Genomic DNA, 12,416 nt, shown 5'->3' on the forward strand with positions numbered 1-12,416 from the left:
CTTTGACCAGTGATAATGGGCAACTGTTGAACAACTGTTGCATTGTATAACATTCAGGTACGACTTTCATACAACTTTTGAGGGTTGACATTGAAGTCTATTGCCCTCAAGTTGAATTAAAGTGGAACCAAAGTAGTGCATGAACTACTTTGATGTTGCTGCAATTTGAAGTCGCACATATATGAATGGTTATCATTGGAAAACATGGGTAACGACTTGTCTTGCGACTCCAATGTCCAAAGTTGCATGACAAGTCTCACAAGTGTGAATGGAGCCTACCCCCTGACCCCCCCCCCAAAGCAGGTGGAGTACCCCAGAGACATGAGGGGCTTGCATTTTCCCAGGGTTGAGTCTGTGGCTGAAAGGTGGGAGACTGACAAAACTTTGGGTGCCAGTCACTTTGTGTCTATTCAGATATTTTATCTCAACACAGGGTAACACTTGCAAACGTCCGTGTCCTGAACCAGCTTGTACAGTGTAAAGAGCCTTTAAACCGACACCACCAACACTAATAGTTAGCTTCTCTAGTAGACTTTATTGTACTTGTCCCTATGCTTCTGTGCATCCTTCCAGACCTACATGCCTCCTGTCAGGAGAGTCAACAGGCCCCCTACAAGAAAACCACGTTTTTTCATGGCTTCTTACTCCAGCAGGGTCCTCCTCCTGGTTCACAATCCTGGTTCAGCTTCCTTCTAGACCAGACAGGAAAGCTTCTGAGGACCACTTCTGACTTAACGCCCAGCACAGAGCACATGCTAGTGCCCACAAAGGCTATGGGCCTAACAGAATAAAACATTCAGCAGCAACTCCCCAGGCCTCAGCCCTGAGAGCTCACATGGTCAACCCCACATATTTATACTCTCTCCCAGCATGCATCAGTTTTAACAGACCTGCTACTGTTTGGATATTAACAATATAAATATTTATAATCCTGCATCACTGTGGCATTTCATACTATTGCCAGAGTTAAGAATAACATCTACTGGTAGTAAAGAGAAGCAATAGCAACAGTGATCTAAGGGAAAACCAAGCAAACATATATACTATAAATCAGCTTGGGCTGACTACCACCCAGAAAGGCTAAGTTTAAATAGTCACCCCTCTTTAGGACATGGTGGCTACCGGGATGAAATTTGCAGTTCTGGTGAAACTGGTGACAATCAAAGATTCCCTCATATTAGATTTTCTCGTACTTCCTGTTTAGGCTGTGGGACAGGAAGTGAAGGAAAATCTCCACTAATGGGTCACAGATGGCAAAAAACAGGGTCTATGACCCTCTCTTACTCTATCCAAAATAGAGAAAATTATTTTCCTTTAGTTGGGAGGTGTAAGGTAGTTTTGCATCAATGTATTTTTAAAGTAGAACTATACACACGTTCTCTCCAGCGCTTTGGTGGCCCACAGCTCCCCGAAGGCTGTCATCTTCAGCCGGATCAGCTTCTGGGTACCAATCTTCATCTGTTTTCATTGGCCTGGCTGAGATTATGTCACTTCTGCACAAATGTCGGAGATCATGCATCTCAGTATTGCTGAACTTTGTACATAGAGCTAATTTAAAATCATGCCTGTATGCCAAATTGTTTTAATGATTAAAGTTCCACTTTAAGCATTAAGAAAACTGAGTTATGATTTTTAAATTGTTCAGGCAGTGAACTACAGATTGCCATGGTTATATCTATAACACTATAGCGCTGCACAATCAACTAGTCATTTACAGTATTTTGGAGTGTTCTTGATATGCCTGGAAATCACTTCATTTTTTGTTTTTGTGTAACTGCAAGTTCAGCCTTTCTGTTCAGAAAAACTGAAAAATACATCCACTTACTGTCATAATTAACTAGAGTGATAAGTGTAATTACTGTAGAACCCTCCTAGTTAGGCTGCTAGGCAAATTTAGTTTTTGGTTCCTGTTGCAACTAGAGGAGCAGTAATCATTTAGTCTGGTCCATTCAGGGCTTCACAGACTCGGATTTTGATTGCTGCCTTCTGATTCTAGAAGAAATTTCTAGAGTTTAGGAAGGGAGGATTCAAATGATCAGCCTGAATATCGAGCAGGGCCCAGCTAATCTCTGGGGAGGTGTGCCCAGTTGGTGACTGGGATGCCGTTAAATAGTCTGGGGCCCTGAGTAGATTGTCTTTCTCCCTCCTGAGGGAATGGATCAGTGAGCTTAGAGGATGGGGGCTGCTTTCCCCTGGCGCCCCTGGAACTGGACACTGGATTACTTTGCAAGAGGCTGCACCCATGGACTGATCCTGTTCCAGAATTCTTGGGCAGTATTGTGCTCAAGCATTTTAGAGGTATCTCACTCCCCCGCCAATCCCTTCCCAAGTTCTACCAGCAATAAAATATAAAAAGGTCAACCTCTAGACTATTCAGTGAACTGGAGTGAATGGACGGGCACTGTTTGCCTGACTGTCTCTGCACTGTTTCGGGAAGAACCAGCTAAATCCATCAGTTCCTGCTGGGACAATGCTACATTACATTCAGGTCAAGGTTTGGGAGAACTTTAAGGTATTACTAATTCCAGAACCCTGCATTCATTATATCTGGGTCCCACAATACACAGAACATGGAAATGCAATTGTTTTAGTAAATATAAACTGCTAAATACCTTTTCTCATCAGCAGTATATAGCAGTCTTGTCGCTTTTATCAGTTTCTGGTTAAAGCTTGTAGGAGGACTTTTCTTTCTCCACTGATTGTACTATGAGGCTGCAGGACCCCTGGACCTCTGTCTGGACAGTGCTGATTGGCCCTGTGCTGATCACATGCACCCTTCCAAAAAAAAAAACCTCTCGAGCAATACACACCAAACTGAGCATGTGCAGAGTGACTTAAAAGGCTCTGTCTTATCAGGGGATGGATTGGGGAAGAAAGGGAGCATAAGAGAAGACAGGTTCAAATAGCCTTTTTTCACAATTTTTCACATCTTAGGACTCACCGTGAGTATAACAAGCATGATTTTCTGCATATACAGACTGATTTTTCTGTTGTGGGTTTAGTAACAATTTAACAAAAGGCCACTTACTTCTATAGTTATTAGAGGATCCTAGAGTAGATAGGGAGAGCTAACAGTGTGTATTCCAGAAGAGGCAGTTGTATGCTATATTGTGCTCCATTACAGTGAACTGCGGTGTGGATTCGCTAACAAAGCTAACCTTTTTTTCAGCACATTATCGTATACTTGTGCAATACACTTTGGTACTCTGAATCATCACATTATTCAGTGCAATAAAGCACTACATCCTTAATTCCCCTATTGCCAGTGCTACTAATAGGTTTAGGGAAATCCCTGTATTCATAATATCTGGTAGGCTTAAAGGTAGAGGCAGAGGATCTTCGTGTGTCATTGACAGGGCCATCTTTAACACAGGGCAAAAGGGGCAGCTGCCCTGGGCCCAGTCATTGTTGTGCGGTCCAAAGCAGCTGCCCCTTGAGCCCGCGCTGCCTGTAAATAGTTGTTACGTGGATTTGGGAGGGCCCAAGAAAATATTTGCCCAGGGTCCAATCGATATTATAGACGGCCCTGGTCATTGACCAAAAATCATTTGTATGTCTTGGATTGTTGAAACTGCGTTTGTACCTTTCCATACAGCCTTGCTCGGTCTATTTACCAATCTAACCTCGTTATGCTAAATGCAAAGATTGCTATTTTCAAAACTGCGCTTTTCAAAACAAGCTCCAGACTTGGGAAGCAGAAGAAAAGGGACATAAACCAGAAATCAACCTTGATCCTTAGGCTTGGCAACAATAAGTCACAAGCATCAGACCTGTGGACTTAGGTTTCTGGAGGATTTTTTATGTACTTTTGCCATGTTTCCTTTTATTATATTCATCCTTCATTCAGCCTATTTTAGCTTGGAAGAATTCCCTGTTATGAATCCCTTGAGCCATGTGATTAAATGCAGAATACCAAAAAGTCTATAACAAATATTTTCATAAATGGATCTTAAAAATTAGACAAGCCTTGTTGAGGCTTTCACTGCTGGCATTGTATGTACTTTTCTGTATTAGTGGCACACAGGAGACTCTGCTAACTTCCCTCTAACCTCGTCACATGGTAGCTTTAAAATGGCACACACTATGCATTCTCTGCCAGCACTGAATCCTTTTGCAATTCCCTGTCTAATGATTGACGGCTCTGTTCTGTAGTCTCCCCATTCAATCAGAGAATTAAGAGATTAGGCTTTGTTTGGTTTTGGCAGCGCACTGAACCCAGGCAAAAAGTGCTCTGTGGGGATATATTACACCTCGTATATAAATTGGTTGGGGCAAACCGACAGGCCATTCCACTTCTCAGCCTAAAGACAACAATATTTAAAACAAAAAGTTGCAGAGCACTGTGACTTGGTACAGTAACAATAAGAAAGAACAGTAAAAGGCTTCAAAATAACAGGTAGGCCCAGACTGGAAATATGAAAAACTCTGCCCAGGTTGCCATTAGGGGTAAGCTTTGGGATTGGGTAAAACATCAGTTCAAGGCGAACTCAAGCCATTTGCGGTTTTGGGAAAATGGAAAACTCATGCAATTGTTTATCTCTAAAGAATAATGCACTTCTTGGCCTTTGAACTGTGGTTAGGAGGCTTGGAAGGATACATAATGGGGGTTATCTTTTGTTCCAGAATTCCAGGCAGGTTTTTGTCAATGTGTATGTGGAGACTTGGACTAGGGAGAGCTAACAGTATGTTTTCCAGGAGAGATAGTTGAAGGCTGTATTATGCTACATTACAGTGAATTCCAGTGTGGTGGGCTTAAAATGCAAACCTGTTTGCAGCACATCATTGCATACTTGTGCAGTACACTTTGGTGCAGTAAATCACCACATTGTTAGGTGCCCTTAAGCCCTACGTCCTTAATCGCCCTATTGCCATAGCTGCTAATAAACGTATGGAATCTCCTGTACTCATATTGTCTGGTAGACTTAAATGGGGAAGCAGAGGTTCTTTGTGTGCAGTTAGTAGGATGTGAGCGGCTCTACATCAGGCTTTTTCTTTCTGGCAGTGCTATATAACCAGAGCACATGGAGGAGGTCATGCTTCTTTTCCTAGTTACAGTGCTCCACATTTTCCAAGTAGGCTGCAATAGCACCTTCTTCTTCCTCAACCTTTTCAGCTAGCCAAACTGTTGCCCTGCAAAATGGCACAGAGGAGTCTGCAAAATTATTTCAGCACAGCATCATTTACTTACTGCAGGAGGATGCACAAAAAATCATGTTATTGGATGCTAAGAAAAAGAACCCCAGAAGCATAGTGTGAGGGGACAGCAAGTAGGGAGCAGCCATTGCCACTAATGTTCCAGCAGCTGTAGCTTACAGGCAAGTGGGGCTTGAGGGATGAGGAGGGGAGGGATGACAAGGTGGCAGGGTATGCCTTAGTGCCAGAAATTGTAGAGTAGGAAAGTGAGGGAGAGGCACAACTATACACAGTATGAGAGAGGAATTTTTTTCAAGGGCAGCTTGTAGAGAGTTGGAGAGGGGAGCCATATTACGTAGTGCCCTCCTAGGTAGGTGCTAGAGTGAATGTATATAGTTTTTAAATTCTCTGCTTAGCAGGGAGACAGCTAGGCAAATGTATATGTTGTCTGCTTAACAGAGAGCTGTGATTGATTGGTAGAGTCTGCTCAGTGTATTCTGGTGCTGCTCATGCTGTCTTGAAAGTTTCATACTGGTCTGGTAGCTATTGGATGTACTGGACAGTGGGTGGAAGAGAGCATGGATGTCTATAAGCCCTGGCTAATTAGAAGAGGATGTGTCCCAAGGCATGCTGGGCAACTGTATTTACATCTGAACAGCACATGGGCTCGGGGTCTTCCTCTACAGAGAGAGGTCCAGGAGGGGAGGGGGCTGCTGCCCCTCTTCAGTGCAGGCTGCCATGCAGCCTCAGGTGGTCGACTTGAGGGCCTGAAACACTGAAGCTGCAACCCATGGTTCTTGTGAAGACTGAATGAGGGAGGTTGTCCATGTATCCTGTCTGCTACTACTGAGGAAATCTGCCATTGGTGCTTCAGGAGCCTTGTGAGTACAGACCCCCCCCCCCCCCACACACACACACACACACAGGGGATCCCTGGGACTTGCGCCGTTAGATCCCCCTCTGGGTGCTAGAAATCAGCTGCTGGGTGTAAACTAAAGGGAACACTGGCTAGTGTCTTGAAGAGACAAAGTTCACTGAGTTCCTTCAACTACAAAGGGACTTGTTCATTCCATACAGCTGCTGTATGGTCCGGCTGATGATCAGCTTCAGAGTGCTATTGAGAGAGTTGTCTTCACCTGTGAATTGTTTATTTGGAGTATCCTACCTGTAAGGGCTTGTCAGTCCAGGATTATTCTCTGAATTATCGCAGCAGTTACTACCAGCAACGACCAGGTAAAGTGTTCAAGAAATTGCCATGTTCTAAGAAATTGTTATGCGTGGGCGTGTGGATTGCGGGACTGCAATCGCAGAGGAACAGTGTTATGGCATGGAGGAGAATGTCTGCTTTACAGCTACCAGTGCAAGAGCATTTCCAGAGTGTGGCAGAGTTAACTCAGGGCACGAGAGTATGAGCGCCAGGGGTTGTATCAGTATATGTACTACAGAGGAAAATGTCTGCTACACAGTCGCAAGTAGCAAAACATTCATAGTATAAGTGATGGAGTTAAGTCAGCGCACTGGAGAAGAAGTACAGCTGAGGTTCTTGTGAGGACAGATGAAACTGCTGTCCATGTGTCTGCTGTGTTGGATAATGTCTGCTTTACAGTAAAGTTCATTGATGCTGAGCAGTGTTCGAATGGCAGCAATGAAGGGGTTAGGGTGCAGCACGGGAAAGAGCATGCTGGAAAGGTCTGCCCAACAGGAGGAGATACTGCCAAAGAGTCAGCTAGTCTGGGGATGCCAGTAAAGTCGCCACTCGTTGTCCGCAAATCCATGGAGTGGGGAAGAGTTGTGACGTCACTTCCACCTCCAGGTGTAGCTGAGAGAGAGGTACGTGTAAGGATCAGCAAGATGGCAGATGCCAAAGCGCAGGGCTGTTACACGAGTTGGCAGGGAGCCTGGAAAGCGGACCGACTTGCAGAGCCGAAAACTGACTGACACCGACGAATTGTTAGCACCCTGCCGAAGTCTGGTGCTGTGCAGCAGGGAGGATATGGAGCACATCTGTCTGGTATGTGACAGATGCCAGCATTTGACTGTAAAGCTGCATGCTTGGGGTCAGTGTGGTCAATGCAGAGAAATGCTGCTGAAATTAGAGGCGAGTTATTGTCAGCCTAGGATCCTGTATGTGACTTGGGAGACAGGACTCACTACTGAGACGCCAAAGTCTACTGTCGCTACTGCTCCTGGGGGAGACAGATATTCATTGAGGGCACTGCTGGAGCCTGGACCAGTGGCCTACACCCACACCACCGTCTGCTAAACCAGGGAGCACCCAGCTGGTCAGGGCTGGGCATCAGCAGCAGCAATCATCGGCTGTAGCCGCAGCAAGTCATCTGGTTCCTAAAGGGGCTGAGGGGACCCAGTGGATCCAGAGGCCGGAGTCTACAAGTTCCTTGGGCGAGGAGAGGCCGGGAATCATTGATGTGAGGTCACCCAGTTTTGAGTGCTTCTTCAGGTCCATAGAGAAAGGGATCAGAGAGTGGGGGGTCAGAAGTCATCACAGAGAGGGACTGAGGGGCTGAAGACAGAGAGGATTCTCCATACACTGACCTGTGCAATGAGGATGGTGCGAAAGAGACCATTCTCATACGACGTGCCAAAAAATTTAGGATTCTGTGAGGCCTATGCAAAAATAGCTCCTGATCTATCCCCTCCTTGCACTTATGCTCATGCTCGAGCTCAGAACGAGACCTTTACCTTGCTGATAAATAAGGCAGAATATGTATGCGCTTTCAGAGGTTTGTGCAGAAGAAGGTAGCCATAGATTATGGGTACGACTATCCCTATGCTCCCAGAGAGATCATGAAGGAGATAGAAGCCAAGAGAGTTTAAGGGTGTGAGGTAGCAGTCTGGGACTTCATGGACATCCCAAAGCCTTATCGCAACAAGTCCACACCCCAGCTCAGGGAAGAGTTCCTGTCAGTGAGGGAAAACTTGAGTCTGGAAAAATCCATTCACATTGACTGAGTAGTGGTAAAATATGCTGGAAAGAAAAGTCTGATAAGGTGCAGTAACATCTGGGGCCCTGACATGAAAATGATCCAGATACTGCACCTAGATTTCTACTGTTAAGTCCTGCTCAGGTTGTTGCAATCTACTCTAGCTGAACTTTTGGCTGTTAAGAAACTTTCCTTGAGTTCAGAGGCTACTGTGCTTGGAGCCTGTGAAAAAGGAAAGAAGAATACCAGTTCTTTCACAGCTGCTGTGCCCGAACAGCTGTTGAGGAAAATAATCAACTACTTGAAGCTTGCTAATGTTGTTGCAAATACCCTGTGACTGGCTGTGGATTAATCATTGGGAAGCTCAAGCACCAATAACCCAAGCAGCTCCTGCGAGGGTAGCTCTACTCTTATTTCACCAAATCATAAAGATTTATTTATCACACACCAGACCAACGTACACCCAAATGATGGATGCTGGAGCAACTGGTGAATAGCTCCACAGTAAATAATCTTTTATTATTAATTAATTAAAAATAATTGTCTTTATTGATGTTTGCTCATCTGGCAAAACTGACAAAACCATGCAGACCATTCACCAACATTTATATAAGTGAAACACCAGTGAGAAACACCAATATCTTTTAATCTATTCCACAGAAAGGCACTGTATCAAGGGTTTGCAGTCTCTTCTGCTAAAACTACCAGTCATTTGGATACCACGTATACGAGGAGACACATGATTCTTTACCAATAATCTCAATAGTAGCAGCACCTCGATGATAGCTGTGAGCAGGGCTTTTTTTTCTCCGAGAATAGGTGCAGGTACTCCCCTCTTCTGAGTCACCCCTTTTCTCTACTCCCTACCCACCTCCGAGCACTGTTCTTTGGTTCCACCCTCTGCCCACCTCCCAGTACCCCCTTTTAGAGAAAACAGAACCAAGTATCATGTTGTGGTTCTAGGTAACTTGTATGGAATTTGTTAATGATAACTAGAAAAGCAGTAAAATAGATCCCCTGGAATCAGCAACAATAGACCCCCCCCCCAACAATAGATCCCCCCAGCAGCAATAAATCTTCTCCTGCCACAATAGAAAAAAAACAGTAAAATAGATCCCCTGCAATCAGCAACAATAGACTCCCAACAAAACTAGCCCCCCAGCAACAATAAATCCTCCCCTGCAACAATCCCCCCCCCAATAAATCCTCCCCTTGCAAGAGTAGCCCCCCCCCCAACAATAGCCCTCCAGCAACAATAGTTCCCCTAAGCAACAATAAATCTTCCACTGCAAAAAAAGTCCCACCCACAACAAAATGCCCGCCAGCAACAATAGATTCACCCCTGAAACAATAGATCCCCAGCAGCCAGCATCAATAGGCCCTTCAGCTCACCCCACTGGTCCCAGCACCCCTTTGCCATTGTGTACATTCAGACTAGAGGTGCCGGAACTGCGTTCCCCCGCGTTCCCACTGAAAAAAAGCCCTGGCTGCGAGCCCCAAAAGACTTACACTACTCCTAATTCTTCCCTCAATGCACAAGATTCTCTGATAAGATGGTAAACCTGACAACGTGATTGATGAGCTTTACCCTCACATGCACAAGCTAAAATGAATTAGTTAATATAGCAAGTTTACACTGATTTCTATTATCCATGTAGGAGGTTAGCCCAAAATATTGAATGATTTTCACTATTTTTTGTTCTTTATTTTTTGTTCTTCCCTGTATTTATGAAGTTTTGAAGTTTCAGCAATTAGAACCAAATTGTCATCTACTAGTTCCTTGTTAACCAAGTGAATACATCATGTTTTTGCTTTTCCATAGAATTTCTGTAGAGAACAGTAGAACACTTCTTATAGAAAATCCAACGGTGGAAGATACGGGCTTGTATCAGTGTACAGCTGTTAATGGCCAAGGGTCTGATATGGAATATTCATACTTATACTTTGCAGGTAAGTTGGCCACTAGATATAACTATATTACTGCTGAGCTAAAATATGGTTTACTATCAAAATCTACTTTAGAAAATGTTTTAAAGATTTTCTAGTTGATTTTGTATAAATTTGATTGAGGTTGAACTGGGAAGGATGCTGTGCCCTATTTGTCCACAGCTATGAACAGTGCCATCTGCAAAAAATCTAGCCATCCACATCAATGGCCAAAGTCATGACCTACAAACAGAGATGTATAGTAACTAAGTAGAACTACTTCACTACTGTACTTAAGTACCGAAAGGCGGTATCTGTACTTTCCTGGAGTAGAATTTCTTTCTCCTACTTCCACTTTTACTTCACTACATTTTTTCGATGATTTCAATACTTCTACTCCAATATTTTTTTTTTTGTGCTGCATAGTTACTCGTTACAATTATAAAAATTACCACTGCCAAAACAGTAGATGGCAGGTTTCATGAAGTTCAAAACATGTGTATTATCAGCGCATACGAAAATAAATGCTAATGTATGTATAAATAAAAGCTGCATTTGAAATAATAAAAAACAATATGATGTTCAAACTTTTGACTTCTTTCTTTAATACCTACATAACACAGTACTTGTACTTTTACTTTCAGTACTTGAGTAGCAATTTTTTTTTCAAAACTACTGGTACTTTTACTTTCAGTACTTAAGTAGCAAAATTAAAAAAAAAAAACTACTTGCAATACTTAAGTACAAAAAATGTTGAATACTTTAGTACTTCTACTCAAGTCACTTTTTGATTGAGCACTTCCACTTCTACTCAAGTCACTTTTTGTTCAAGCACTTGTACTTTAACTCAAGTACGGGTTTCGAGTACTTTATACAACTCTGCCTACAAAGAAGTTCAGCACACATGCCAAATGTTTTTGTAAGGGAAAACTAGTACTAGAAGTATATATCTTGTAATATGCACATGTGACCCTCCTATGACTTACAGCATCCATGACCTGCAACATCCATCCATACCTGGCAACTTATACAGAACAGTTTCCGTAAACATGGTCTACTTTACATTTTTAGATAATATTCATCCCATATATAGGTACTGGCATTGTTTCTTTCTATAAATAAAGCTGTGTCACCTTTCTAGCAGTGTCCTAAATATATTATTCCGTTCCTCATTTAACACCAGATTTTGTTTTTTGTGCACTGAAGAAGGTTTCTTCATCAATTGCAAGGCACTTTGCCACCTGACTCTATGCCACTTACCCACCAAAACCTCTTTGTCATTAACTAACCCATACTTATTTTTATCAAGCTAAAATGGCCCTACGTATTCTCATTGTGAGACTTTTTATTTCAATGACATAACATACAATAACATTCATAAAACAGTACTCATATCTTTCTTGCTTTAAAATAAAGAAGCACCTGTCATCCAGACCTTGAGAAGGAACATCACCAGCTTGAACAGAGACAGCATATTGGCCATTGTGGGAGACAATTTGGTGACCAGAACAGGACTGAATGTGACCCTGGATTGCCCTGTAAAAGGTAATACATGCTAGCTGATTTGTCAATATATATCGGTTCATCAGATAGTTCTCAAAGGGGAATCAAACATTCCTTTCACTGGCATTACCATAAACAGTGAAATGTTTTTATACAGAAAAAAGTTGTATATTTTAATCTGCATTGGAAACGTGTCTATACACTATATTGTCAAAAGTACTTGGACGCTATAACAGCTTCAAATCTTCTGGGAAGGGTGTCTGCAAAGCTTAGGAGTGTGAGTGTGTCTATAGGAATCTTTGACCATTCTTCTACAAGCGTATTTGTGAAGTCAGGCACTAACGTTGAACAAGAAGGCCTGGCTCGTAGTCTGCCCTCTATTTCATCCCAAAAGGTGTTCTATTGGGTTGAAGTCAGGACTCTGTGCAGACCAGTCAAGTTCCTCTACCCCAAACTCACTCATCCATGTCTTTATGGACCTTGCTCTGGTCTCTGGTGCGCAGTCATGTTGGAACAGGAAGGGGCCATCGCCAAACTGCTCCCACAAAGGGAGCAAAGTTGAAATTGTCCACAAATGTCTTGGTATGCTGATTCCTTAAGAGTTCCTTAGGAGTTCACTGGAACTAACCCCTGAAAAACAACCCCACACCATAATCACCCCTCCACCAAGTGATTTGGACCAGTGTAAAAAGCAAGGTCCTGACCTCAACCCGACAGAACACCTTTGGGATGAATTCGAGCAGAGACTGCGAGCCAGGCCTTCTGGTCCACATCAGTGCCTGAACTCACAATTGCACTTCTGGAAGAATGGTCAAACATTCCCATAGACACGCTCCTAAACCTTATGGAAAGCCTTCCCAGAAGAGTTGAAACTGTTATAGCTGCAAAGGGTGGGCCAACACAATATTATAC

General features: G+C 43.3%; 1 protein-coding gene across 1 annotated transcript in view; it reads left to right on the forward strand.

Moving 5' to 3' along the window:
- The window catches only part of ADAMTSL3 (ADAMTS like 3), a 730,739-nt gene that overhangs the window by 628,266 nt on the left and 90,057 nt on the right, over positions 1–12,416 (forward strand). Inside the window, exons 22-23 of the mRNA XM_082255626.1 lie at positions 9,898–10,025; positions 11,418–11,546. Coding sequence (XP_082111752.1) covers positions 9,898–10,025; positions 11,418–11,546 — 257 coding nt within the window. The remainder of the gene's footprint in view (positions 1–9,897; positions 10,026–11,417; positions 11,547–12,416) is intronic.

Source organism: Pelophylax lessonae (assembly GCF_965119305.1).
Source record: "Pelophylax lessonae genome assembly, chromosome: 4".
NCBI lineage: Eukaryota > Metazoa > Chordata > Amphibia > Anura > Ranidae > Pelophylax > Pelophylax lessonae.